The following is a 27,226-nucleotide window of genomic DNA, read 5'->3' as shown; positions in this document are numbered from 1 at the left end:
TCTTACATCCGTAGTACAGTATATAGTGGCCACTATATTGACAAAGTGATGCCTTCGGCATCGCGAGTGTTAACCTTTAGGGCATGCGCATAGCTCTGTAGTCTACGTCACCATCACGTGCCTTTGGAGCTTTCACATGACCACACATGTGACCAGGAAGTAATGGCGATGCAGACACGCTCGCGTGGGTTACATGATCTGGGATCCCCTCCACTGTGTGAGTAATCGTATTGAGCGCTATACATCTATTTTTCATTACTAATTATTTCTGATATAAATACCTGCAAAGCGGGACTTGAGTCTCACCCTTGAGAAAGTCCTGGTGACGCAACGCGTGGGGTGTTCTGGTCTGACCTAATCTGGAGTGGCAGCAGTCACTTTATACTCTGTATTATGATTATGTCTCTGATTCCTTTGGTTATTTTTGCTTAAGACTTCAGTTTCTTTGGATATTGGGGTATTAGGATTTATGAGTTTTTGGATTGTTCACATTCTCTTTTTTCACAATTTTTTGGGGTATTGCTGTATCATTTATGCTGCCACTCCCTGCATAAGCTTATGCTAGGTCAGTTTTCGCTGTGTTTGATTGGAACCGGTGAACAGTTTTGTGTGTATTTTTAAATGATTTTAAATGTTTGTCCCTTTGCATATATGTATAATAAAGATTGTATATATATTTTTTCATTATTGGGAGGTGCAGTTGTCTTTTTCCAGCCGGTTTTGTTGTTAATTGTAGATGTTGCTTAGGTTGTGATTACTCGCACTCCTTTCTATTGTTTGTGGTGCCAGCCCGGTCTGCTTATATTTAACATATTTGTTGTGTGACTATAAATCACAGCATTTTAGATTTTAGTGGCTAAGGCTGTTAAATAAAATTGGAACATCTTTTGACTTGTCTAACTTTTTTATACAAGCTATTAATCAGATTATTTTACAACATTATTCCTTGTCAAAATTTTGATGAGATGTGCAAAACTGTGTCAAATTGTGGCACATCAATGGAATTATGGACGTCAGATGCACATAGTGTGTTAAATGAAGGAATTTCTTTGTGCGGATGTCAAAATAAAAATCATGACAATTATTCGCAGATGTTTTTTGTAAACAGCGGACGTTAGTTTTTAGTTGTACACACAGTTTTTATTTTTTCATTGTCTTTACTAATAAATTCAAAGGACTTTTGAATTAACCCTTTCCCGCACGAGGACATAACCATACGTCGCGCGGGTGCCGACGTTTAGAATGGGGCCGCGCGGCGACCCAGCTCTGAACCTCCACGGTCCCGGGTGCCTCATGCAGCCCGGGGGCCGCGGCTATTAGCGGGCACGGTCCGATCGCCGTGCCCGCTAATAAGGTAATCAGATGCAGCTGTAAAAGATGACAGCTGCATCCGATTACCGGATCCAGCGCTTCCCTGGTGTCTAGTGGCGGAGATCGTTCCCCCGGGACGTTGTCCCGGAGGAGCGATCTCCGTCTGTGGTGCCGGCCGGGGTCTCCGCCAAGATGGCGCTGATCCCGACTCGGCACTCGTTTGTTTTCGGCTGCAGCAGCCGAAAGCAAACGAGTGCCTATCTCATTGATCTTTGCTGTATAAGTATATTAAGCATAGATCAATGAGTGATCAGTGCACTTATACTAGAAGTGTAAAAGTTTCAAAAAAGTGTTGTTAATAATAAAAAAAAAACCTCCCCTATTAAAAGTCAGAATCACCCCCCTTTTCCCATGTTATAAATAAAAATAAATAAATAAATAAACATGTTTGGTATCGCCACGTGCGTAATCGACCAAACTATTAATTTATCACATTTCTGATCTCGCACGGTAAACGGCTTAAGCGCAAAAAAATCCCAAAGTGCAAAATTGCGCATTTTTGGTCGCATCAAATCCAGAAAAATTGTAATAAAAAGTGATCAAAAAGTCACATATGCGCAACCAAGGTACCGATAGAAAGAACACATCATTGGCGCAAAAAAATTACACCTCACAGAGCCCCATAGACCAAAGGATAAAAGCGCTATAAGCAAGTGCCATGGCCTTTTAAGCACAAGAAGGAAAAAACGAAAACGCAAAAACGCAAACGCCTGGTCATGAAGGGGTTAAAGACACCCCCAAAGGGCAATCAGTCCACCTGAACTAGGACTATGTACCAATTGTAATGATGGAGGTCATCACTCTGTGTAATAGGGCCCTAATACACTAAAAACATTTAGATGATTCTAAGGGCTTATTCAGACAGTGTTAAAAATTCATCCTCTGAACCCACGCCAAAAGTTCAAGATTTGTTATACAGATTTTGACATTGCATGGTGCCTATTTCTCCATGGTTTTAGACAATGGTAGAATCAGCGCTGATTGCAATGTGAAATAAGTTCGGATTCTGCACCAAAATCACTGTGGATTTTGAAATACCTGAATTGGGACGACATAAACATGCTCTTAAAGTGTCACTGTCGTTATAATTTTCAAAATCTAAATCAACAGCAGATGTGATATAAAGCAGGTTTGCAATATATATTCATTAATTTTTGTTGTCGTTATCATGCTGTAAAACAAAGCTGAACTTACCAGAAATCCAGTCTCCTGAAGGCAAATTTACTGACTAAACACAGGAATGGCCTGGGGTACACTGTACTCAGTGGCGGATTATAATATGGGCGGTTGCCCGGGGCCCGAGGCTCCGGGGGGGCCCATGCCACACCCCCCCCCCCCCTCGCCACTGCACTCTCTTGTGATCGCAAGCATTGTTTTGCTTGCGGTCACAAGAGTCCGGGACCATCTATAAGGGGGAAGAGGGTGCCAGCACTGGCGGAACTACCGCCGTAGCAGCCGTAGCGGCCGCTACGGGGCCCCGCCGTATCGGGGGCCCGTGGCGCGGGCCCCCGGAGCTCACATAGCCTGTAGCACCCGGCGGCCGAGCAGGCCTCCCGGGTGCTACAGCTGTTTGGGGTCCAGGCAGTGGCCACGAAGGGGGGCCCGCGTCTTTCCCACGGCTTTCCCACGGCTTTCCCGCGTCTTTCCTCCGTCTTTCCCACGGCTGCTGCGCGGCTGCCGGGGGTGTCGCGTCTTATCCCCGGCAGCCGCGCATCCCAGAACTCCCTGCGCGCCTTGGGCCCTGACTTCCGGTTCCGGCGCGCAGGGAGCTCTGGGATGCGAGCGCTGCCGGGGATAAGACGCGACACCCCCGGCAGCCGCGCAGCAGCCGAGGACAGACCAGGAGAAGTGAGGATCGACGTGGGAGCGTGTTGTCAGGTGAGTTAAGTTTTGTTTTTTTATCAGCCTGCAGGGTGGGGGGGAAGGATGGGGGCATCTATGAGGGTGGGGAGAAAGAGGGGGGCATCTATGAGGGTGGGGGGAAAGAGGGGGCATCTATGAGGGGGGGGGGGGGGAAAGAGGGGGGCAATCTATGAGGGTGGGGGGAAAGAGGGGGGCAACTATGAGGGTGGGGGGAAAGAGGGGGGCATCTATGAGGGTGGGGGGAAAGAGGGGGGCATCTATGAGGGTGGGGGGAAAGGGGGCCATCTATGAGGGTGGGGGAAAGAGGGGGGCATCTATGAGGGTGGGGGGGAAAGGGGGTCATCTATGAGGGTGGGGGGAAGCAGGGGGCATCTATGAGGGTGGGGGGAAGGAGGGGGCCATCTATGAGGGTGGGGGGGGGGGAAAGAGGGGGCATCTATGAGGGTGGGGGGAAGGAGGGGGGCATCTATGAGGGTAGGGGGAAAGAGGGGGCATCTATGAGGGTGGGGGGAAGGAGGGGGCATCTATGAGGGTAGGGGGAAAGAGGGGGCATCTATGAGGGAGGGGGGAAGGGGACCATCTATAAGGGAGGGGGAAGGAGGGGGCATCTATGAGGGTAGGGGGAAAGAGGGGGCATCTATGAGGGAGGGTGGGGGGAGAGGGGACCATCCATAAGGGAGGGTGGGGGGGAAAGGGGGCCATCCATAAGGAGGGGGGAGAGGAGGCCATCTATAAGGGAGGGTGGGGGGAGAGGGGGCCATCTATAAGGAGGGCAACATGGGGGGAGAGGGGCCATCTATTTGGGGGGGGCAACATAGGGGGAGAGGGAATACACAGAGGGGGGCATATATTATTAGGGGGTCACATAGAGTCAGGGCTACCCACTAAATGAGAGTGTAAAGGGGACAGTACAGATGTGCAGTGTGTATAGAGATGAGGATGGTGCCAGAGTGAGGAGTCTAATATATCTGTCTGGCAGAATCTGTGGATTCGTGGCTCGGAGAAGTTCTCATAATGGCCCAGGACAGATGGAGAAGATGAAAAGGAAAGAACTCCGATCAGAGAAGACGTCCCCTGTGAGTCACTTAATATAACTGTACTGTAATTTATATGGTGTACAGAACCTGTGTAGAGCTGAGTGTGTTTATGGCGTAGTGGTCGATTGAGGGGGTTGGGGCCCCAATCAAAAGTTTGCTATGGGGCCCAGCCATTTCTAGTTACGCCCCTGGGTGCCAGCTATAAGGGGAGAAGAGGGGGACCATCTATAAGGGGGGGGGGGGGGGGAAGAGGGGGCCAGTTATAAAGGGGGAAGAGGGGGCCAGCTGACAACCTCTGTGCTGACAAGTTATAACACAGAAACATAGTTAGCAAGGTTAAAAGAAGACAAGAGTTCATCAGGTTCAACCTACTGCAGACGTGTCAAACCCAGGCCCCCCAGCCGCCTCAAAACCACAACTCCCACCACGCCCGGACAGCCAAAGCTAAGCCCTGGCCGCCCAGGCATGACAGGACCCGCAGCCCCAAAACAGCCGGAGGGCCCTAGCTCGACACCCCCGCCCTACTGTGTTAATCCAGGGGGAAGGCAAAAACCTCTATGAGGCAGACGACAGTCTCCCCACCACAGAGAGAAAACTCCCCCCTGACTCCAATGGGAATCAGAACAATCCCTGGATCAACGTATCACCGGAAATCTAATGCCCATAACTTGTAATATTATATTGTTCAAGAAAAGCATCCAGGCCTCCCTTGAACTTATTTAATGAATTGGCCATGACAACATCATGTGGCAGAGAGTTCTACAATCTTACCGCTCGTACAGGTACATTTTCAGGCAGCCATATCTAAGTACTGTTTGAATGAGGTATTTACACAAATCTATCATGGCTCCATGTGAGAACTAATTTTGCTGTGTGGCTGATCTTTGCCCCAAATAGATTGCAAAAAAATAATATATAATTTTATTTTTATTTTTTTTTATTTTTTATTTTTTTTAAATAATGCAAATTTGAACATATGGGGGGGGGGGGGGTTATATATATATATATATATATATATATATATATATATATATATACAGACATACACACACACCAAGTTCAAACATAAGATGTATTTGTCTCAATGATGACAATACTCACATTAACTTTTGCGATCTGACCAACTAGAGACCCAACAGCTCCAGCAGCTCCATTGACCAAAACAATTTCCCCTTTTTTTACTAGGCAGATCTCTTTTAAACCAAAGTAGGCTGTTAAACTGAAAAACAAAACAATTACTATTGTATGATAATAGCATTTATACTGTCTGGATATCACAAGTTGTCAGGAGGACATGTTATCGGGCACGTTATACAACACCTCTCCCATTTAAGTTTGTACGTGTGTACATAGTCCTCCTTCCAACAGTTTTATAGAGGATACTGTATGCAAATCACAGTGTTCATGTATCTGGTAAATAGTATCAAGTTGTTCAGACTTCTAATATAATGCATCTATGATGATACTATAGTATGCTGATGTATAATAACAATGTTACTGTGGTAGATAACCACTGCCCATCACTCCTCGGAACACGCTTGGTAGGTGAATGAGATCCCAGTCGAGTTTGCTGGATTCTTTGTATTACAGGAGGCACATCGGCAGCTTCAGCGGGGTGGCGCTCCCAGAGGTCCATAGGACGTGCCGAGATGTCGTATGTGGCGTTCGGAGGTCACCGATCTGCCGTGTACATGCCGATCTTTGCTGGGCAGCGATGGTCTCAGACTGTGGAGAATGGTGAGCTTGTTGCAGTTCGTGCGTGAACTAGACGTGAACGAGTGTGTACAAAGTGCACCTTACTTGAAAGTTTGTAGAGAATATCGTTATTTCATTCAGTATCCAAATGTCTAGAGAGCCTACCATATGTACAGTATTTATTTGATTTTAAAGCAAAGCGTTTGCAACAAAATATAAAAAGTAATATCACTCCATATTACAAGTATTTCATGAGAACTCACCCAGGCATTCCGATTGTTCCAAGGGCCAAGGACTTGGGAATATGGTCTGGCCAATTGGCTAATAAAGGTGTGAGATCCTTGCCTTGAGAGATAGAATGCGTTGTCCAGCCAGCCTTTGAAAGAACATAACTGCCAACTGGGTAAGCAGAATTATTGCTTTCCAAAACTCTATAGAAATAAAAATATAATTGTAAGTGTATCTTTATTAGAACCTATACCATAAAAGAGAGTTATCTTTTATGCAGTGTCCCAGTACCATGCTTTAGTCAGCTGCTAAATGCATATATGTGTAGGGTGGCACTATCTATACCTTTATTTCAAAGTGTTAAGGGTATACGAAAGATGAAGGATGGTTAAACTGCATGTGTCTGTGTATTTTACTGTATTCTATTTACTTACAGCAAGCATATACTGCAGGACATTAAAGCGGCACTATCAGCAGGTTCAGGCCAATGAACACCCTCTGCAAGTGGGTGTTATGGGGAACACTTGCAGGACCACTTGGTATGGCCTGCCTTCTCCCTTTGGCCACACCTCTGCCTCTTAAAATTGGTGCTGCAGATCCCTCCCACTATAAAAAGTGCTGGGTCCAGTCAGCTCACCAGTCGGACCAGATGCTTCCTCATCCACCTTCTCCTCACTGCCCTGAGACAGCAGAAGGTGAACGCTTGGGGGATGGATAGACACAATCTCCTTCGATGCCTCCCGAACCATAATTTCAGACTGTGTGGTCACAAACTGACTGGCCACATTAGGCATTCGCGTCAACATCTGCTCACGCTGCTCTCAATTCGGTCGTGGCTTACTGCGTAAGCTGGCCAGGGATCCTGCATAAGCCATGTTCTTGGTTTCCGTCAGTGGCGTGCTCTGTTTTTACATGCCCAGGCCCATGTCTTGTGCCTACACCTTCATCAGTATGCCCATTTCTCTTCCCTTTACACTAGTCTGTCCCATGTTTTCCGTCAGCAGATTACTCATCATATACAATGGAATATACAGTCGCCTTTTGATACTGGTTATACTGTTTGTTCTAGTCCTTAAAAGGTCTTTTGGATAGTTGTGGATATACTTGCCTATTACTAGCTATATACTAATATAATTATCTGTATAATACTGGTATATTATATGGAATTAGCGCTATTTCAGTCACACTGACAGACTACTAGTCCTGAAAGGACTGTTGGATGTTTGGTGAACCTAATTGCCTGCCTAACCACACTAAGCTTACATTACCACTTTTCCTTCTCCAGCAGCTCTCCCTGACAACTAACAGCAAGTAACTGAGTCGAGCACCTGGAGACCTGGGTCTACATACACTCTGGTCATCTGATGCAGCTGGCCAATCACTGCCAACATAGCTGCTGATCAGCAGGATCTCCCAGGCACGCATGTTTATTGGCTGATTAAGGCCATCAATGTTATTCGAGCATCACTAGAGTATCAAGTACTTTCAAGTACCACAACACTCAAGAGAATAGTGAGCTTGATTGGGACTTTATGGAAATAGTTTAATTTAACACATTTCAAGGGATGTCAAAGAGCATTGGTCCTAAAGAAATTGTTGAGGTGTGTTAAAGGGGTAGTGCGGTCTAAAGGATTCCCCCACACACAAATGGGAAAGAGGGGCATTCACTTAAATAACACACATTACAATGTTGTATAACTTTGTAATGTGTGTTATTTAGTGAAAAAAATCCTTTAGACCACACTACCCCTTTAAAACTTGAAAAGCTGCTGATCTAACAATATTGTGTCCTCTATTCCTTCCTATTGAAGAAAATTCTTTTCCAGGAGTCATATTTCATAATCCCAGAGTTTCTTTTTTTCTTTTTGTATTAAGCACTAATAAAATTTTGCAACTGTTAGAGGATGGTGCTGAGAAGGTGTTGTGCAAGCATTTCCATGGGTCAGGAAGAAGACTGGCAGCTGATGAAATGTGCCAGAAAACCAGAATGTTTGTAGACCTGTTGAATGCTGACATACATTGAAAGTTGGAGAGGTGACCATGCAAAGGATGCTGCACTCTGTACAGACATAAGTCTAGAGCTGTGATAGGTCGCTGCTGATTGCAGAAGGTCAGGACTGCATTTTATTGCAGTACTTCATCACCTTTGTGAAGACACTGCAGTATTATGACAGCACTGCACTCCAAAATGTGTGAACACAGCCTTAAAACCATGGGTTAAAGGGGAACTCCACATAAAAGTTTATATAGATGTGTCTATACAATGTATTACCATATCTGTGCGGTTCTGCCACACTGGTAGCTGATTGACATCCAGGAAGTGAAGAAAAATGGCCTCTGTGCCAATCCACTTTGTCACCTGCTCCCACTGCTCTCTCACCTTAGGAGACAAGTCTTCCATGTCTCTGTCTCACATTGTGTGTGTTTGCTGAGGACAGGCTGACGATGCAGACAGGGGGTAGGGCGTGATGTCACATGGCTGGATCCCCCAATCCCATGAGTGATTTACCATCTCTGACTGGCCAGAAGCAGCTGCTGCATTAATTTTACTGATTGTGCAAAACTCTGCAGTGAAATTAGGGCTGTGTTCACACAGTTTCATTGCAGTACTGCAGCGTATTCACAAAAATGACGTAGTAACACAAGCAAATTATTCTACACGGCACAGAGGATTACAGCCGGCACTGCCAATCCCACCTGGAGGGAAAACTTAGTATAAACAGTATATCCGCTGTAAGATAATATTGGATAAAGTCCTTATTGTGGGGTTCAACCTCAATAGAGATGAGTGAATAGTATTCAATCAAATAGCTATTTGATCAAATACTGCACTATTCGAAAGATTCGCGTTCGATCGAATATTTAAATCTAAATTAACTTTACTAAAACAGCTAAACAATTGTTTAGCTGTTTAAATAAAGTTTATGCTCCCTGGGAAAGCAGGGAAGCAGTATTACAGGGAACGGTATTATCGGCAATTAGTAATTGCCGGCAATAATGTCGATCCCTGTTATAGTTAATATTTAATTAATAAAACAAATTTTTGTTCTAATAAAGCTATTTCCCATTGTTCAATAGCTTAGAGTGACTCTGTACCCACAATCTAACCCCCCAAACCACTTGTACCTTCAGATAGCTGCTTTTAATCCAAGATTTGTCCTGCGGTCTGTTCCGCAGGTGATGCAGTTATTGTCCTCAAAAAATACTTTCAAACTTGAAGCCCATGCCAAACGAGAGTATCTGTACCCTAACTTTGCACAACCTCTCTGTCCCTCCTCCCCACCCTCTTCATCATTAGGAATGCTCCAGGCAGATTGCCTCCTATTCCCCACCTGTGGCAGCCCGGCACATGGGCTGGATCGTTAAGGACCTGTGCAATGTTCAGCATGGAGAAAATGTTTCAGTGGCATTCCTAATGATGAAGAGGGTGGGGAGAAGGGACGGAGTAAATTACGGCATTTTCGTCCGCAAACAATGGTCTGGTTCATTTTTTACACCGCCGCGTACGATACGGGCGTAAGTTCGTACATAGTGTGAACTGTGCAGCAGTATTTCGTATACTTTCCATTATACGCAAACTATGTAAGTCTCCGGCCGCTTATTCACGGAACGTGCCGGAAACTTACGTAGTGTGAACATAGCCTCAACCTAAACAGGACCCTAAAAATCTCTGATTTTGAAATTTTACTGAACATTTGGAAAATTGCTGCTAATGTTTTAAGCTTTCTGTTATCTAAAAAATATGAAAAATAGTTTAATAAATGCCACCAACATAAAGTAGACATGTTGCTAATGCTATTTAATATATAAGTTATGTGGCACAACCATTTTCTGTATAAGCAGAAGAGTTTTAAAGTTGGAAAAATGCATTTTTTCAAAATTTTTCACTTTATTTTGGGTTTTTTCATAAAGATTCGTTATAAGTATCGACTCCAATTTACCAGAAATGTGAAGTACAATATGTCACGAGAAAACAGTCTCAGAATCAGCTGGATAGGTAAAAGCATCCCGAAGTTATTAATGAATAAAGTGACACAGGTCATATTCATAAAATTTGTCTCTGTCCTTAAGGCCATTTCAGGCTCTGTCCTTAAGGGGTTAAAGATGATTCTGTGGATTACAGTTATTTGGCTGGAGGGATATAAACATTTCATTATAGATGTCTATAGTTGATACACATGACAGAGAAATGTCGGACTTAACAAATGAGCACATCTTTGACAGTTACCTTGCAACCTGCTCTCCAATCATGATGTCTCCCTCTTTCATCATTGTCTTACTGTAAGGCCTTTGCAAACAAAAAATATAAACATAGGTCAAAACCTACTTCAAGTAAAAGATTACAGCAAGAGTGATCACAAGTGTTGCTCAACACACTTTGACGAACTTATACTGGCATGATGTCTATTAGTCAGTAGACCTACTACAGCCAAACCTGTACAGTTTTGCTTATATAACACATGTACAAAATACATATACCATGTCATTTATGTATATATTGTTAGTGCTATGTCTTTGCAGTGCCCAGTTAAAGGGGTATTCCAGTAACACAACATTTTTTGTCATGTAATAGTATCGCCTGAAGACAAAGAACATACTAATATAGTGTTATCACTAATTGCACTGGCTTCACCATGGTCTTGTTAAATTGACCCCTGACAGGACGTTGTGTGGTTCTAATGATTGCTTATAAAAGTCCACTAAGGGATATTGAAAGTTTAAGAAAATAAAAAAAAAGTTTTAAAAATATGACAAAGCTTCTCAAAAGTTGAAACCATCCCGTTTCCCATTTTACAAAAAAAAAAAAATGTAATGTAAATAATAATCACATTTGTAGCAGGAGCCTTTTCCAAACTGTTTAAATATAATAGTATTGTTCCCACATGTTAAATAGCATAAACATAAAAAGAAAGAAAAGGCTAGGACTGCATATTTTTGTTATATATATTAAAAAGGAATCAAAAACTACTATCTACACCAGTATGGTACCAATAAAAACTATAGATCGTGGTGCAAAAAATGAGCCTCCAAACAGCCTTGTAGGTGGAAAAAAAAAGAGTAATGGCTCTTAAAAGGGAAAGAGGATTAAATGTAGAGCATTGCTGCAGTGTGACCTGGGCATACTGGCATCAATGACCTTTGATCATAAAGGGGTTAGAGTACTCCCCTAAATTGACAAGTACTGATATTAAAAAGAGGTGAATATCACAACTTATTAGTCATTAAAATACATATATTATAAAAGACTAAAATAAATTAAATGTATGTGTCTAAATATATGTACCTTGTGAGACTAAAAAGAGCAAACAGAACTGAAAGAAAAAGGTAGTTTTTACATGCTCATAGAATATATTGTGGTACTGTACGTTCTGTGAGTTAAAGTGCATGTACTACTAGGTACATCGCTTTGTGTTCTTACATGTACAGACCAGCAGCGCGAAGATGCCAGTGCCACAGTGCGTTTTTTGAATAGTTTCCTGGTTACCACGCACACTGCCGGTCTATTCCCAAGCATTAGCCCAGCATAAAGCATTGGGGCGGGCACACTGTCCCCAATTGCAATTAACCCCTTCTCTCTATGACGTGGTTCCTTTGGAATCAATGAAGCCCTGTCACAGAGGGGAGGAGAGATCGTCACACTGGGGGCCGGCAGGCCCGCCCCCAAGGCTTCAAGCTCGAGAATATACTTGTGCCAGCAAGGGGATGCCAGTGCCGTGTTCCTTTTTTGAATCGCCGCCCGTTCCCGTGAGTGAGTAAGTTAAGAGCCAACACCTTTATCTATTCTGTTGAGAACTTAAAATAGTTCAGCACTTACAATACTTGTCAGCATATTGTAACTATGTAGCGAACTGTCCAGAGGAACAATAAAAACTATTGAAAGTAAAACAAGGGGACAGGTTCTCTTTATCCTTTTACAGATATCCATTTGCTCTGGTATTCTGTTCTGTTTTAACAATTCTGTTTTAACACTTGGGAATATATATTATATAAATATAGTAATTGTATATATACCTCATGTATGGGTCCACACTGAAGTACTCAGCTTCCACCAAAACCTCTGCAGAGGGAATAATCAATAATATTAGCCTGTAGCACACAATGCTTAAAACACCTTTCAGATGTTTATTCTCCAGAGTGACAAACAGTGGGGCAAATACTGTAGATAAAACTGCATGTACAAAAAAGGGGTTTACAGAACTTGCATCACATTTTATAAGACCTAGGAAAAGAGTTGGAAAGGTGACATAGCTTAAACCCTAAGTGCACCCCTATGCCTGGCACTCCTCTTCCATCCTCTGCCATAGCCACACCTAATAGAGAAGACCAAGTCGCCCTCAGTTGTGACGTTCCCAGCTGCCGCACCCAGATCTCATGCTAATGCAGTAACTTCCCCAAAATGACAGTCCAGTCCTGTAATTGCACAAGCGTGATATCTGGTTTTCGCTACTGCTTAGGTCACAGTCCAGTCTTTCTCATTGGGTGTGGCTAGAGCAGAGGATGGAAGGGGAGCAGGTGGGCATAGTCATCCTAGTGGCTTGTGGAAGTCATACCTGGTGCCAGATTCCTCTTAAAGGGAATATTTAATCAGAAATGAACTTAATGTTTACAAAATATTTTCATGTTTACATCTTTTAAAAGAAATTTAGGTGACTTTTTTTTTCTAATTTTCCATTTTTCTCTCTATAATATAAAAAAATCCTGAAATCTTGCAGTTTTCATTCTCATCATCTTTGTGAAACTTAGATGAGATTTCCTGTTTTGTCTGTGGTTATAAGAGAAGACGGCTGTAAAGTGATCTCTACAGCATTGCAACATGTGACACTGGTAGATAGAGAAGACAATAGCAGATCCCTGTGGAATGACCTCTTTAAAACAGAGCAAGGGGACAGACTATGTCTACTGTTGTCGATGCCCATGAATCTTACTGTAAAGCATGTCACTAAAATAGCTCAAGCAAAATGGCAACAGGCTCGGACTGGGCCACTGGGGAACCAGGGAAACCCCTGATGGGCCCCTTCCCCCTGGTGGGCCCCTTAACAGGAAGCTCCCTGATTAGCAGCTCCAGGCTTGACATAAATTCCTCCAGCACTGCTTATCACTACAAGCTGCTGCACACTCCTGTCACCTGGTCACTCACTGCCTCTATATTTTAGTGTATCCAGATAGGAAATGACCAGCATGACAGGCAACAGCATATAGTGTGCAGAAGCAATGCAACCCTCTCCTCGTCTCCATCTGTGTAGTGTACATAAACTATGTATGTGATTATGTGTGTGCAACGGTGTGTAAGTATTATCTATGTATATATGTAATGTGCATTTGTTTATATCGGTGTATAATGTGTGTATGTATGTATTGTGCCTATTTGTGTGTAATATGTATGTAAGGTATGCAATCAAGAAAAGAATTTTGGATATCCACCGCTCCAATAATGTTCTTCTTAAAACATGTCACAAGCCATTAAAAACACGCTGACAACTTTTAGGAAAATATCCCTTAATCATGGCACAATATAGATTCCATTCATCACCTGAAGGCTCCAGGTGCATCAAACGCCTGCTCCACCCTGGGGTCCAACACTTAAATTGTGTGAATTGCTACACTGAGGGTGTGAGCTGACAAAGACTTTCCTATTATTATTGACACTTATGTTAGGTATGTGCACTAATTTGTAAGGTATATGTGTGCATGCATTTATTTACATTTGTGTGTATGTACTAGGAGAAGTCTCTACACCTGGTAAATTACTACAAGAAATAGGAACTCCTGTCAAGTTGATAGGAGACCCTGCTTCACTTAAATGGGTATCCTCACCTGCAAATGTTTTCTAACTGTACCAGGAACCAGGAGGTAAAAGCAATAATGAGCTGAATTTCTGCAGGTAAGAAAAAACCTTCAAAAAGTATATGTGTTTAGTGTGCATGTGGTGCCACAGAAACGATAGGCAGTACGCTAACATAGCTGGTCACATACACAGCTGTATGCAATGTTGCTGTATTAACATGAACGTTTGGTTCAGGGTTAAAGGAGTTATCCAGCAAAAATCTTTTTTTTTTTTTTTTTTTCCAAATCAACTGCTTTTAGGAAGCTACATAGATTTGTAATTTACTTAAATCTTAAGTCTTACCATACTTATCAGCTGCTGTATGTGTGGTGTCCCACTATTAAGTGCCTTAGTCACCTGTTGCAAAGTTCTCACTCCAGAATAAGTGGTGGTGAAAGGTACTTTACAGTTTCACCACTAGGTGTCAGTGTTATTTCTAAGTCTTGTTATTTCATGCACAGCTGAAGTTAGGAATGGATTACTGTTATTGTTGTATCTTGTGTCCAGTGCTGACCTATAGGAGGTGCTTTCTCTTCTTTTACCTATGCCTGCTCTCCACAAAAACTCATCGCCTGTAGGAGAGGTTAGCTACTTGACCAGTTGATTTGAAAGAAAAAGATTTTTGCTGATGTACCCCTTTAAATTTGTGTATGTAGGGTGGGCCCCTAGAATCAGTTTCCCTGGTGGGCCCAAGGTACCTCAGTCTGACACTGGATGGCTGCCCCCATAACAATGTGCAAGAAGTGAAATAAAAAATACAGTCAGAAAATAGAAACAGATTAAAAAGAACAACTTTAAGTTTCTGACTAATCAGTAAAAGAAAATCTAGATCAGGGGAAGGGAACCTACAACTCCCATCATGCCTGGACAGCCAAAGCTTTAGCTTTCATGGGAGTTGTACGTAGTTGGGAGTTGTAGTTTTGCAACAGCTGGAGAGCCAAGGTTCCCTACCCCTGATCTAGATGATACATTTCCTTTAACCACAGCATGTTCTAGGTATACACCAGTTTTTTTATGGTACTCCCCAAAGAACTTCTCTAACAGACTTGGAAAACACCAGAAAAATGTATGTTACTAATTCATGAATATGCCACAAAAGAGTATATAAAAATGTACGTACCTTTAAAAAAGGTGTAAAAAAAAAAAAAAAAAAAGCATTATCTTAACCCCTTAACGACATCGGGCGTAAATTTACGCCCTTGCGCCCTGGTACTTAGCGCATCAGGGCGTAAATTTACGCCCGATGTTTCCCCGATTGCTGCGTTTTCGCACACAGCGATCGGGGAAGATGGCCTGCTATAAATCATAGCAGGCCATCTTAGCTTCTCGGCACGGGGGGTGGTTAACACCCCCCGTGCTTACGATCGTGCTTACTATTGGCTGATCAATTCAGATTGAAAAAAATGGTGGTCGGTGCTGTCTGAGGACGGCACCGACCGCCATTACTGTAAAAAGTATTGGTGGTCACGGTGCCACCGGCCCTATCGCTGTGAATGGCGATCGGGCCGGTGGCACGGCGATCAGAGTCCCCCAAAATAGTAAATACCTGCTCTGGACCCCTCAGTTAGGTAGCTGAGGGGTCCAGAGCAGGTATTTGTACATTACTCACCTGTCCCGGGGTCCTGATCGGCGTCTTCCGGGTTCGCGGCGTCCTCCGTCTTCTCATTCGGTCTTCGGCTCTTTCCGGCGGTCCCCATCGTCTTTTTTCGGCTATTTTCGGCTTCAGCCTCGTCTTTTTCCGGATTTTGCGCTCTGCTGCCCCTTAGCGGCTGATATGTGTAATACACTTATCAGCAGCTACAGGGATGTTCAGAATGTAGAAAAAGTTTAGGTTTTTTTCCAAATTTTGTTTTTTCTATTTTCCGCACCCTATCGCCGCTGAGTGTTGATCAGCATCGCACGATAGTGCGCTGCTAATCAGCAATTCCTCCTTTTTGGCGTAGGGTGTTTTTTTTTCTATATCCTACTGCCACGGTCTGCTGATAAGTGCCGCACATAAGTGCGGCATTTATCAGCAACGCCTTTGTTGGCGTAGGTTTTTTTTTATACTTACTGTAAAAAAAAAACACGTAAAAAACACTACATTACACCACACTACATTGAATAAAGTTTGACACTACACCACTACATACCCCATATACCAATCCCCGTATAAAGATGACCCCCAGGGTGTTTTCGGCGTCAGAGGGATACGTTATTATTGCCTCCGACACCGAAACAGCCAGTGAGGATGAATGGGGGGATCCTTCTTTCCTCCATTCATCCTCATCATCCTCATCATCCAGTGACGTGTCTGGGGGTAGCGTAGCGTACGCTGCCCCCCAGACACGTCTTTTCCGCCAGTACCGTCCCAATAAGAGATGACGGTATGGCGTGAAATTCTACAAACTCTGTGAGAGTACCTCAGGGTACACTTACAGATTAAGGCTGGGTTCACACTATGTATATTTCAGGCAGTATTTGGTCCTCATGTCAGGTCCTCATAGCAACCAAAACCAGGAGTGGATTGAAAACACAGAAAGGATCTGTTCACACAATGTTGAAATTGAGTGGATGGCCGCCATATAACCACAGCCGTTGTTTTAAAATAACAGCAAATATTTGCCATTAAATGATGGCCATCCACTCAATTACAACATTATTTGAACAGAGCCTTTCTGTGTTTTCAATCCACTCCTGGTTTTGGTTGCTATACAGCCTCACAAATACAGCCTCAAATATACATAGTGTGAACCCAGCCTTAGGGTACGTGCACACTGCGGAATGGCGAAGGATAACCCTTCGTGCATTCCGCAGCTGGCACCCGCCGGCGGACTAATGCGGGCATTCGTCTCCACCCATGTCATAGACTCCATTCTATGCACAGGCGGATTCCATCGTCCATCCAAAGAATGAATACGTTGGAAGGAGAGCGGAATCCGCCCGTGCATAGAATGGAGACGTGCGCCTGCATCACGCCGCCGGCGGGTGCCAACTGCGGAATGCACGAAGGGTTATCTGTCGTGATTCCGCAGTGTGCACGTACCCTTAGAGTGTATGAAGGAAGGGACACCCGAATCCAGCCCCCAGATGCCCCCTGCCCCCCCCCATCCTCGGAACAAGTAGGTAGATCGTCCGGGAACTGATCTTCCCACTGCTGGATAAAGGTTACCACCTGTACGGTGATAACTTTTATACCAGCACCCCCCTCTTCTGGTCCCTCGCTGCCCTGTAGCTTGCGGCACGATCCGAACATATCAGAAGCAGTAATAGAGCCCTAATATTTAGCAGCCATGGAGCGGACCCAGCGCTTCTGGATATGAAGGACCCCGTATCGCACCAGGACAACATTTTCCAGGTGACGACCCCCACACTGGAAAACAGGAGACCCCAGAAGAAGCTCAGAGTGTGGCGTAACAGGGGGATCAGGAGGGACACCATTTTCCAGTGTGCCACCTGTCCCGATCGCCCCGGCCTCTGCATACTGGATCGCTTCAAGGCGCACCACACGTCATTGGAGTTCTACATTATCTAAATTCCTTCCCTTATTCCTATTTCAGGGGTCACGTTGATCCAGGGATTATTCTGATCGCCAATATGGAGTCGGGAAGGAATTTTTCCCCTGTGATGAGGCTACTGTTGTCTGCCTTACGAGGGTTTTTTGCCTTCCTCTGGGTCAACACAGGTTGAATTTGATGGACACCTGTCATTTTCAACCTTCAAACTAATAAATGGCCTAATACCCCCAAATAAATTAGAATTGTCCCTTTTCCCCAGCTAAGTAGGTATGGCCGCCATTCCCATTAGAGGATGCCATGATGCAATTACAAAGCCTCTGTGCGGCCAGGACAGTAGAAACCCCCCACAAGTGACCCCATTCTGGAAACTACACCCGATAAGGAATCTAACAAGTGGGGCAGCGGGTATATGGCCCCCTGGTGACGGCAAGATTTGGGACGGGAAAATGAAAAAAATTGTATTTTTTATTATCTCGGCACATGATCTACGTCAGTGCCCGTCACCAGTGGGGTCCATATGCTCACTGTACCCCTTGTTAGATTCCTTATGGGGTGTAGTTTCCAGAATGGGGTCACTTGTGGGGGGTTTCTACTGTCCTGGCAGCACAGGAGCTTTGTAAATGTGACATGGCCTCCATCCTCCATTCCAGCCTCTAAATGGCGCTCTGTCCCTTTGGTGGCTTGCCCTCTGCCCATATGGCATATTATGCCCACATGTGGGGTATTTTCGTACTCAGGGGAAACTACCCTACATGTTTTGTGTTTATTTTCTTTTTTAACCCCTTGTGGAAATGGAAAAAATCAAGGCTAGACCAACATTTAGTGTAATTTTTGTAAAATTTTTACTCTAAATCATTAATCTTCTAAGGTTTTTTTCATTTTTACAAGGGGCTTCAAGATAAAAAAAAACATTATATGTGTAGCGCAATTTCCCCTGAGTTAGGAAATAACCCACATGTGGAGATAAAGCGTCATGCGGGTGCAGGGTAAGTCTCCGAAGGGAAGGAGCGCCATTTGGTTTTTGAAGGCTGGATTTGGATGGAATGGATTTCGAGGGGCCATGTTGCATTCAAAAGGCCCCTGTGTTGCCAAGACAGTTGAAACCCCCCACAAGTGACCCCATTATGGAAACTACACCCCTCAAGGAATGTAACAAGGGGTGTAGTGAGCATATGGACCCCACTGGTGACGGGCACAAATGTGGAATAATGTGGCGTGAAAATGAAATGAAATATTACATTTTTTACAATATAATGTTGGTTTAGCCTTGAATTTATCATTTTCACAAGGGGTTAAAAGAGGGAAAAAAAAACAAAATGTGTAGAGCAATTTCCCCCGAGTCCGTAAATACCCCACATGTGGACATAAAGCGCCATGTGGACGCAGGGCATGCCTCCGAAGGGAAGGAGCGCCATTTGGATTTTTGAGGTTGGATTTGGCTAGAATGGATGATGAACTCCATGTCGCATTTACAGAGCCCTCATGCTGCCAAAACACTGGAAACCCCCCACAAGTGACCCCATTCTGGAAACTGCACCCCTCAGGGAATCTAACAAGGGGTGCAGTGAGGATATGGACCCCTTGATGACGGGCACATTTGTGCCATGAAAGTGAAAAAATGAAAATTTTCCCTTTCACGTCACATTGTTCCACATTTGTGCCCGTCACCAGTGGGGTCCATATGCTCACTGAACCCCTTGTTAGATTCATTGAGGGGTGTAGTTTCCAGAATGGGGTCACTTGTGGGGGGTTTCCAGTGTCTTGGCAGCACGAGGGCTCTGTAAATGCGACATGGCCCTTGAAATCCTTTCCAGTGAAATTCAGCTTCCAAAAGCCAATTGGCGCTCCTTCCCTTTGGAGGCTCGTCCTGCGCCCCCTTGGCACTTTATCGCCACATGTGGGGTATTTCCGTACTCGGGAGAAACTGCGCTACACATTTTGTGTCTTTTTTTTCCTCTTATCCCTTTATGAAAATGAAAAATTGAAGGCTAGTACAACGTTTTAGTGTAAAAAATAAATTTTTCTTTTTTCACGCCATATTGTTCGGAAAATCTGTGAAGCACCTGTGGGGTCCAAATGCTCACCGCACCCCTTGTTACATTCCTTGAGGGGTGTAGTTTTCTAAATGGTGTCCCTTTAGGGGTGTTTTTTAGGTTTTGGCACCCCAGAGCCTCTGCCAACCTGAAGTGGTACAGTCAAAAATGACCAAATATAACGGAGCCATTGAAATTCTCTAGGCGCTCCTTTATATCTGAGGCTTGTGGTTGCGTCAAATAGCGCAATAGGGCCACATATGGGGTATTTCTATAAACTGCAGAAACGGGGCAATAATTATTGGGGTGCATTTCTCTGGTAGTAGGTTTATAATTATGAAAAATATTGGATTACAATAAAATCTCTGCACAGAAAATTAAAATTTTCAAATTTTTTACACACGTGGCTTTTATTTCTGTGACTCCCCAAAAGGGTTAAAACACTTTCTGGATATGCTTTTGCAGAGTGTGGGGGGTGCAGTTTCTGAAATGGGGTGCTTTGTGGGGCTTTCTAACATACAGGCCCCTCAAATACACTTTTAACCTGAACAGGTCCCTAAAAATATCTGATTTTGAAATTTTACTGAAAATTTGGAAATTTGCTGCTAATGTTTTAAGCTTCCTATTGTCTAAAAAAAATGAAAGATCGTTTAATAAATGCTGCCAACATAAATTAGACATGTTGCTAATGCTATTTAATATATAATTTATGTGGTATAACCACTTTCTGTATAAGCAAAAAAGTTTCAAAGTTGGAAAAATGCATTTTTTCAAATTTTTTCACATTATTTGGGTTTTTTTCATAAAGATTCGTTATGAGTATCGACTCCAATTTACCAGAAATGTAAAGTACAATATGTCACGAGAAAACATTCTCAGAATCAGCCTGAGATAGGTAAAAGCATCCCGAAGTTATTAATGAATAAAGTGACACTGGTCATATTCATAAAATTTGTCTCTGTCATTAAGGCCATTTCAGGCTCTGTCCTTAAGGGTTTATGCAAGAATATATAGTCTGTGTTGTTGTTGTTGTTGTTGTTTTTTTAAAGGGGGTTTATTTTACACTATTTACTTTCAGAGAGGGAAACTTTTAAACAATCTTCACACATATTGGTAAGAGTTGTGGAGAGGGTATTGTGCAGATTCTCTGTGTATTATAAATGACTAGAAATTTTTAGCATAACAAAGTAAATCATACTGACTGATGTTCACACTTACCTCCATTTTTTATCTTTGGTAACTGCACCTCCTTTAATTTGAAGTCAGACAATTTTGGGGGTCCCTCAAAGTGTTTGACGAGGGTCCAGGCACGAGACAGCACCATTCTGTGAAGGCTGAGAGTCAGAAAAAACTATGAGACCAGTGACTGTATTTCCTCCTAAGTCTTTTTATTACTAAAAGTTGTAAGTAGGTGGATCCATCAGAGCAAGACGTGTAGCACAATTGGCAGAGTGCCCAAAGGCTTTATGCGTATTTACATTTATACAAAGCAGGTTGGACATTTTCTGTTTGGTTATGGGTTGATACTTGTACTATATTTCTGTGCCAAATGCATACTGTATTGACACAGAATAATACCCCAATCTCATAAAGAGCCATGACTAAGCAATTGTCTTAAACACATATGAATGTTCAGAGTGATTTGGCACTTATTAAAATAGAGAAAGTTCTAAAATTCTACTAACTATTCATCTATTTAGTAATGGGAACATAAAGCGTATAAGCCTAAAGATCAGCTACAGTAGGCTGCTAGGCTGCTGGGGTCCTCTGTCTGAATGACCAGCAAGCTAAGGACTGGTGTGCATGATGGTAATTTCCAGCTGTTACTTCTGTAGTATGTAAGGCCTTATTCACACGACCCCTAGCCAGAGCCCCCCCCCCCCCTGCCTGGCACGGATCGTCCCCCCCTTCAGCAGAGATGACAGGAAAGCATCATGTGCTCTCCTGTGATCGCATCTACTACTCCCCTATTCCCCTGTGCAGACCGGCTACACGCGCTCACCGGAAGTGGCCTGGACTACCGTGCCGGAAGAAGAAGGCAGCATAGTCCAGGCCACTTCTGCTGAACATGAAACCGGTCAGCACGGGGAGTAGGTGAGTAGTAGATGCAATGACAGGAGAGCACTTCTCATGTGGCTTTATGGGAAACTGAATTACCCTCCATTGTTTTAAATTTTACCTGCCATTTTATTACAAGATTTCTGCTTAGCAGTCTTCATTTCTAATTTGTCCATGAGCAAGTGGTTGTAGACTAGCATCTATAATGTCTCTTACACACACAAAAGGATGTCCTACTTCCCTGTATCTCTTTAGCAAATCCTACGAAGTAGCACAGCAGCAGCACTAAAGACAATATACAGCGGTACTGAGCAGTATACACTGTGATTAAAGTATTGGGCTGAAATAGAACAATAGAATAGAATTTTGTTATACTTTTTATTTAAAGTATTATGTAGATAGATATACAATGTGTGGGGCCCCCAGTGTTTTGTGGACATTAACAAAAGTATATTGTCAGCGTGGTGCGCATCTAACATCAATGACAGCTTGAAGTCTTTTGTGTCAGTTGTGAATGAGGCTCTTAGATTTCTCAGATGGTAAGCCCTGTCTGTACTGCTGCTGCCAAGCAGGGGTTAGGTTGTGATAATGTGCACAGAATTACTTCTTAACCCCCTAGGAGGAGCAGAACACCATAATTACGGGCTCCTCTTTGGAAAGGATTCACTTACTCGTCCTGGGTCCTGTCTGTGTATTCATGCGCACTGCAGGCTCTAGTGATGGTCAGAGGCTGAAGTGCACGTAAATACCCAGAGAATCCTTTCCAAAGAGGAGCACGACGGCAATCATTTTGGTGTTCTGCTCCTCCTAAGGGGACAAGCGACGGAATCTGCCGGAACTTCTGCTTGCGGATTCCTCAGTGTGAACCCACCTTAACTCTTGATACATGGTGGGCCAGACTATCTGCACCTGACCCATAGAGTGTAGAGAACAATTAAATGTATTTCCTGATTTCCTATGGGAAAACTCTGCTCTGTTCTCAAACTGCCTGGTTCTGGAACAGCCTTCCAGAACAGATTAAGATCGAGAACAGAGGTATGACTGTAATATTATTATTATTATTATTAGTAGTAGTAGTAGTAGTAGTAGTAGTAGTAGTAGTAGTAGTATGTGCTTCCCAAAAAAAAAAAATATTCTCTGTCTGTTTTCCAAACAGCCCATGTAAAAGAGCCTTTAAGGGGATTATCAAGGATTAGAGAAACATAGCTGCATTCTTCTAGATTCAGTTTTACTAAATCTTGTCCTTGGTTTGTGTGTGGTATGGCAGTTCATTACAGTGAATGGTACAGAGTTGTTATATCACACCTAACTTGTGAACAGGTGTGATGCTGTTTTTGGAAGTAAGCAGCTATGTTTATATAATCCTGCATAAGGGTATATGCACACTGAGCAATTCTCGAGGAATTGAAGCAGAAAGTTTTCAGGCAGAATTAAAGCAGAATTTAAGCCCCCCATTGACTTCTATAGGAGTCCTCTAGCAGTTCTACAGCAGAAAATTCTGCTCGGAAATTCTGCAGTGTGAACAACAGAGCAGAAAACCCATTGAACACAATGGGACTTTGCTCTGTACATATTTCACAGGAAGAATTTCAAGCTGAATTTCAAGCTGATCTCCTTGCCTTTTCCTCAGTGTGCACATACCCTCAGGGTCCATTTACACAAAAAGATTATCTGACAGATTATCTGCAAAAGATCTGAAGCCAAAGCCAGGAATGGATTTAAAAAGAGCAGAAATCTCAGGCTTTCCTTTATGTTCTGATCTCCGTTTATAGTCTGTTTCTGGCTTTGGCTTCAAATCTTTGGCAGATAATCTGTCAGATAAACTTTCTGTGTAAATTGACCCTTACCCTGAAAAATATATGGTAATATAGACTGTCCACAACTGTCCACAACAGATACAGACATGATGCAATTTTCAAAATAGGAATACCCGGTCAATTTCTTCTCTGAAAAATTCCATAGCATGTGGATACAATTTGAGAAATCTCATCAACACGTTCTGTACTATAGTCCACTGCAGATTTTACCTGTACATAGTCACAGGAAGAACTGCACTGAATCTCTGCTCAACCTTGTTACCTGGGTTGAGCAGGGAGGTCAGAATTTTCTGGTTACACCCGCGCTGCAAGAAAGATTACGTAGGCTTCTAGCAACTTTGCTTTATCCGTATCAGTTCCTCTTTCTTCAGGATACTGTCCTGCACCTTTAGACTTGTTCACGGTGTAGGCCGGGATGATCCCTGGCTTGTCCTCTCTGAGAGTACTTAGCACTGCATAGTGCGTAGAATTGCTGCTGCTCCCATATATGTCTGCTCTGCTCAATGTCTAGACTAAGACTCCACTTGTCCTCTAACAGGGGACCTGGCATAAGCCAGGGCCCAACTTGACTGCTGTAGGGACCGTTTTGGCTTGCGTCCTTCCTCTACAGAAACCAGAGTAAGACTCACTAAAGGTATGGCTTTACTTCCTCTCCCCATGTGACAAATTCCTACAGCATATGTAATAAGTGCTGTGAGTGGGTGAGAAGAGAGTGCAAGAGAAAGAGAAGGATAGAGATAGGTAGGTAAGAGAAAGAGCTCTCATTGGTGCACAAATCACAAAAACATTAACCCTTTTGTTACCTACAGCTGTGCAATACTTAAGCATACACTATACATATTAGCGACATCTAGTGGCAAAACTTAGGTGCTACTTCATCACCACTATTACTTTGAAGTACAAGCTTTTGCGAGGGGTGTAAAGACAAGTAAGACCCGTGGTGGGATACCACATACCCATAGAAGATAAAGTCGAAACTCACAAGTTTGCTTCTCAAAGAAATATTTAAAGTAGCTCTGTAAGGACCCATGACATACCGGTATGTCATGGCGTCCCTGAGGGTGTACAAAGAGGGCTCACAACGATAAGATTGTGGCAAGACGATCCATTATAATTACTGCCCGAGTCCTCTTCTGATTGCCAGCCCTTTCCTTGGGTTTCTGGTCACATCACATCCAGGAAAGTATGAATAAAAAGTGACTGTTCATTAAATCAAGTCACTGGGTGCTGAGTGTGCATTATAGGAAGTCACAGTGAACACAGTGTCCATCTTAATACCTTACTGGGTGCTCATTTACCAATGTCCACTGCTGTCTTGGGAGAACATTTATATTAACCAACGTCCACTACTATCCATGGTGGAAATTGATTGATTGACAGGCTGATTTACATTTTTGAAACAGCTGTTTCATGAAATTTGTTTCTATGCGATTCGCGAATATTCACAAACTTTGTAAAGCGATTTTCCAAGTGATTTGCTCATCTCTATTTCTGTTATTTATATGAATTGTAACATTTATTCCAGAAGATATAGCAGTGCCCGTTGCACCATCACATTAATGGCTCCAGTTTCATGTTTTAAAATCTTGGACAATGTGGGAAAGCTTTGTTTGAAAAAAATTAAAGTAGCATTATGATTGCTTGTTATGGACAAAAAAGACAATTTGTCTTTAGACAGTTAAATAAATCATTAATAACACCACAATGTATAACACCATGTAACTGAATGACACTTACTACTTTTGATATGGTGCATGTGACATACAATAAATCTTTAAATCCCAGCCAGCCATTTTCTGACCCTGCAAGAGCAGTCAGAAATAATAATGATATGCAGGAAGGTATGGCACATTTATGTGCAGCACATGTATCCTTTCCCTTCTCTGATGTGGGTTGGGTGGAGTGCCATTTTTGTACACCTCAGGCAACAGAAAAAACTAAAAGTTCCACAGTGTCAATAATAAATAAGGACATCAGCTCTTTAAGGTTAGTAATAGTCCCTCATGAGCAGGGGTGTATCTAATAGGGGGTAGGTATACACCCTATGGGGATTTTTCCAGAAAACTATTTTGCCCATGCCAAGGCCTGGATACCCATTTGACCGGAAAGCCATACTATTCCTCAGAATACTTTGTATATTTTTGACCAGCTCCCCCCCCCAAATAAAACTTGTATTAACCCTTAAGAGGAAACTGACGGCCCACTCCTCTTTCGCTACATGGAAATCCCATGCAGCTGCAGACAAGGCGGCTTCGTTTTATTCTCAGGGGAGACATAATGATATAGCTGTCGTACGAGAATGGGGTAGGCACAAACAGTGTGGCAGACCCACCTCTGTGAGTGACCCAGCTCTAGGGATGCATCCGTCTTCTCCAGGCTGAGGTATTCAAATGTCAACAAATCGGGTTCAGGAAAATCTAGACTTACCGTAAGTTTGCTCATATCTAATAATTTTTTCAAACACTCAGGTCAGACAACGGTGATAAAGGTATCTATGCAATGATCACTTAATAGGTACTGGAAACTGGCTGCTCTGATATATGCATATCCATGCTGTCAGTTTCCCTTTAAACATTAGATTACATATAAATTAAATCTAATCTCTGCCTTTTCTACTTTTTAGAATAACAGACACATCACCCTGTGGTTGGCACTTCACCCTGTTATCTCAAATACACAGTATACATTTGAAAATACATAGGAGAATAAACAGCTGTTATGTAGATACTAACGTAATTACATACAAAGTGTCAGTCCAGCACACAGTGGGTTAACATCAGGATAAACATGCGTAGTCACAGAGTGCAGAAGTCCTTAGATGACCCACTAGCACAAAGCCTTTTAATAGAACGGTACATACACAACAATTCAAAGACAAAACTCAACTCTTACAGCAACCAACACCTTATATACCGTAATCTCTAGTGAAACATTCTGTAAAAGCTCTCGGAGTTACCTCATTGTGCGATGTCAAAAACTATCAACTCAGGGAGAATCTCTTAGAGCCCGAAAGTTTCCCCAGTCTCCTTGACTCCGCCCTTATAAAGTGATATGTGGAATTAAAGGGGAAGGCTCAGTATTCATAGCAGAGCTTAAAGGAGAAGTTGTCAGCCGGCGTGGGGGAACATAATAAACAATCATTGCTTACCTTTCCCCATGAGCAAGTTGACAGGCTCTGAAACTCCCGCTGGACAGCATTTCCCTCAGGTTCCAATGATGCCACGACTCAAGAGGAAATGCCCGATCCGGCTGATGCCTGCTCAGCCAATCAGTGACTCCAGTGGTTTTCTGTCCCAGCCACTGACTGGCCGAGTGAGCAATCCATCAACCGGGTTGTGGCGTTGGCGGAGCCCGGCAGGGGTCTCAAAGCGCCAATCCAGTGGTGAGGTGAATAATGATTGTTTATTATGTTGCCCTCATGCTGTTTAATTGTTTTTAACTCACTTTAACAGATAGAAAAATATTGTTCAGTTTGAGTTTTTTTTTTTTTTTAAATACGTACCTTTATATATAGAGTACAGCAGGTCGCTTCTCCTGTTGCATTCTGTCACCACTAACCTCTACTACAGAATGCAAAACACATTGTATGAACTTAGGCTTATACATTTCTAATATATACTGGACATGTTACAATACATTCTCCAAAAACCATGAATCATGCAGTTTGCTGACTAGTCTTGAGGGGTTTAGGCAGTGCTGTTTTAGGCTATGTTCACACTACGTGAAGAGACCGGCCGTTCCGTGACCCGGCCGGGTCATGGAACGGCCGGTCTCTGCACGGATCATCCGGCCGGTACTGCAG

General features: G+C 43.2%; 1 protein-coding gene across 1 annotated transcript in view; it reads right to left on the bottom strand.

Moving 5' to 3' along the window:
* The window catches only part of LOC138785781 (prostaglandin reductase 1-like), a 34,023-nt gene extending 7,560 nt beyond the window's left edge, over positions 1–26,463 (bottom strand). The window contains exons 1-6 of the mRNA XM_069962100.1: positions 26,381–26,463; positions 20,768–20,883; positions 12,207–12,252; positions 10,423–10,482; positions 6,230–6,397; positions 5,373–5,490 (exon numbers count right to left, since the gene is read on the bottom strand). Coding sequence (XP_069818201.1) covers positions 5,373–5,490; positions 6,230–6,397; positions 10,423–10,482; positions 12,207–12,252; positions 20,768–20,883; positions 26,381–26,385 — 513 coding nt within the window. The 5' untranslated portion in view covers positions 26,386–26,463. The remainder of the gene's footprint in view (positions 1–5,372; positions 5,491–6,229; positions 6,398–10,422; positions 10,483–12,206; positions 12,253–20,767; positions 20,884–26,380) is intronic.
* Positions 26,464–27,226: the final 763 nt, after the last annotated feature.

Source organism: Dendropsophus ebraccatus, chromosome 3 (genome assembly GCF_027789765.1).
Source record: "Dendropsophus ebraccatus isolate aDenEbr1 chromosome 3, aDenEbr1.pat, whole genome shotgun sequence".
Classification (NCBI taxonomy): Eukaryota; Metazoa; Chordata; class Amphibia; order Anura; family Hylidae; genus Dendropsophus; species Dendropsophus ebraccatus.
Note: the sequence above shows the minus strand (reverse complement) of the source record. Positions and strands in the feature narration are given on the sequence as shown.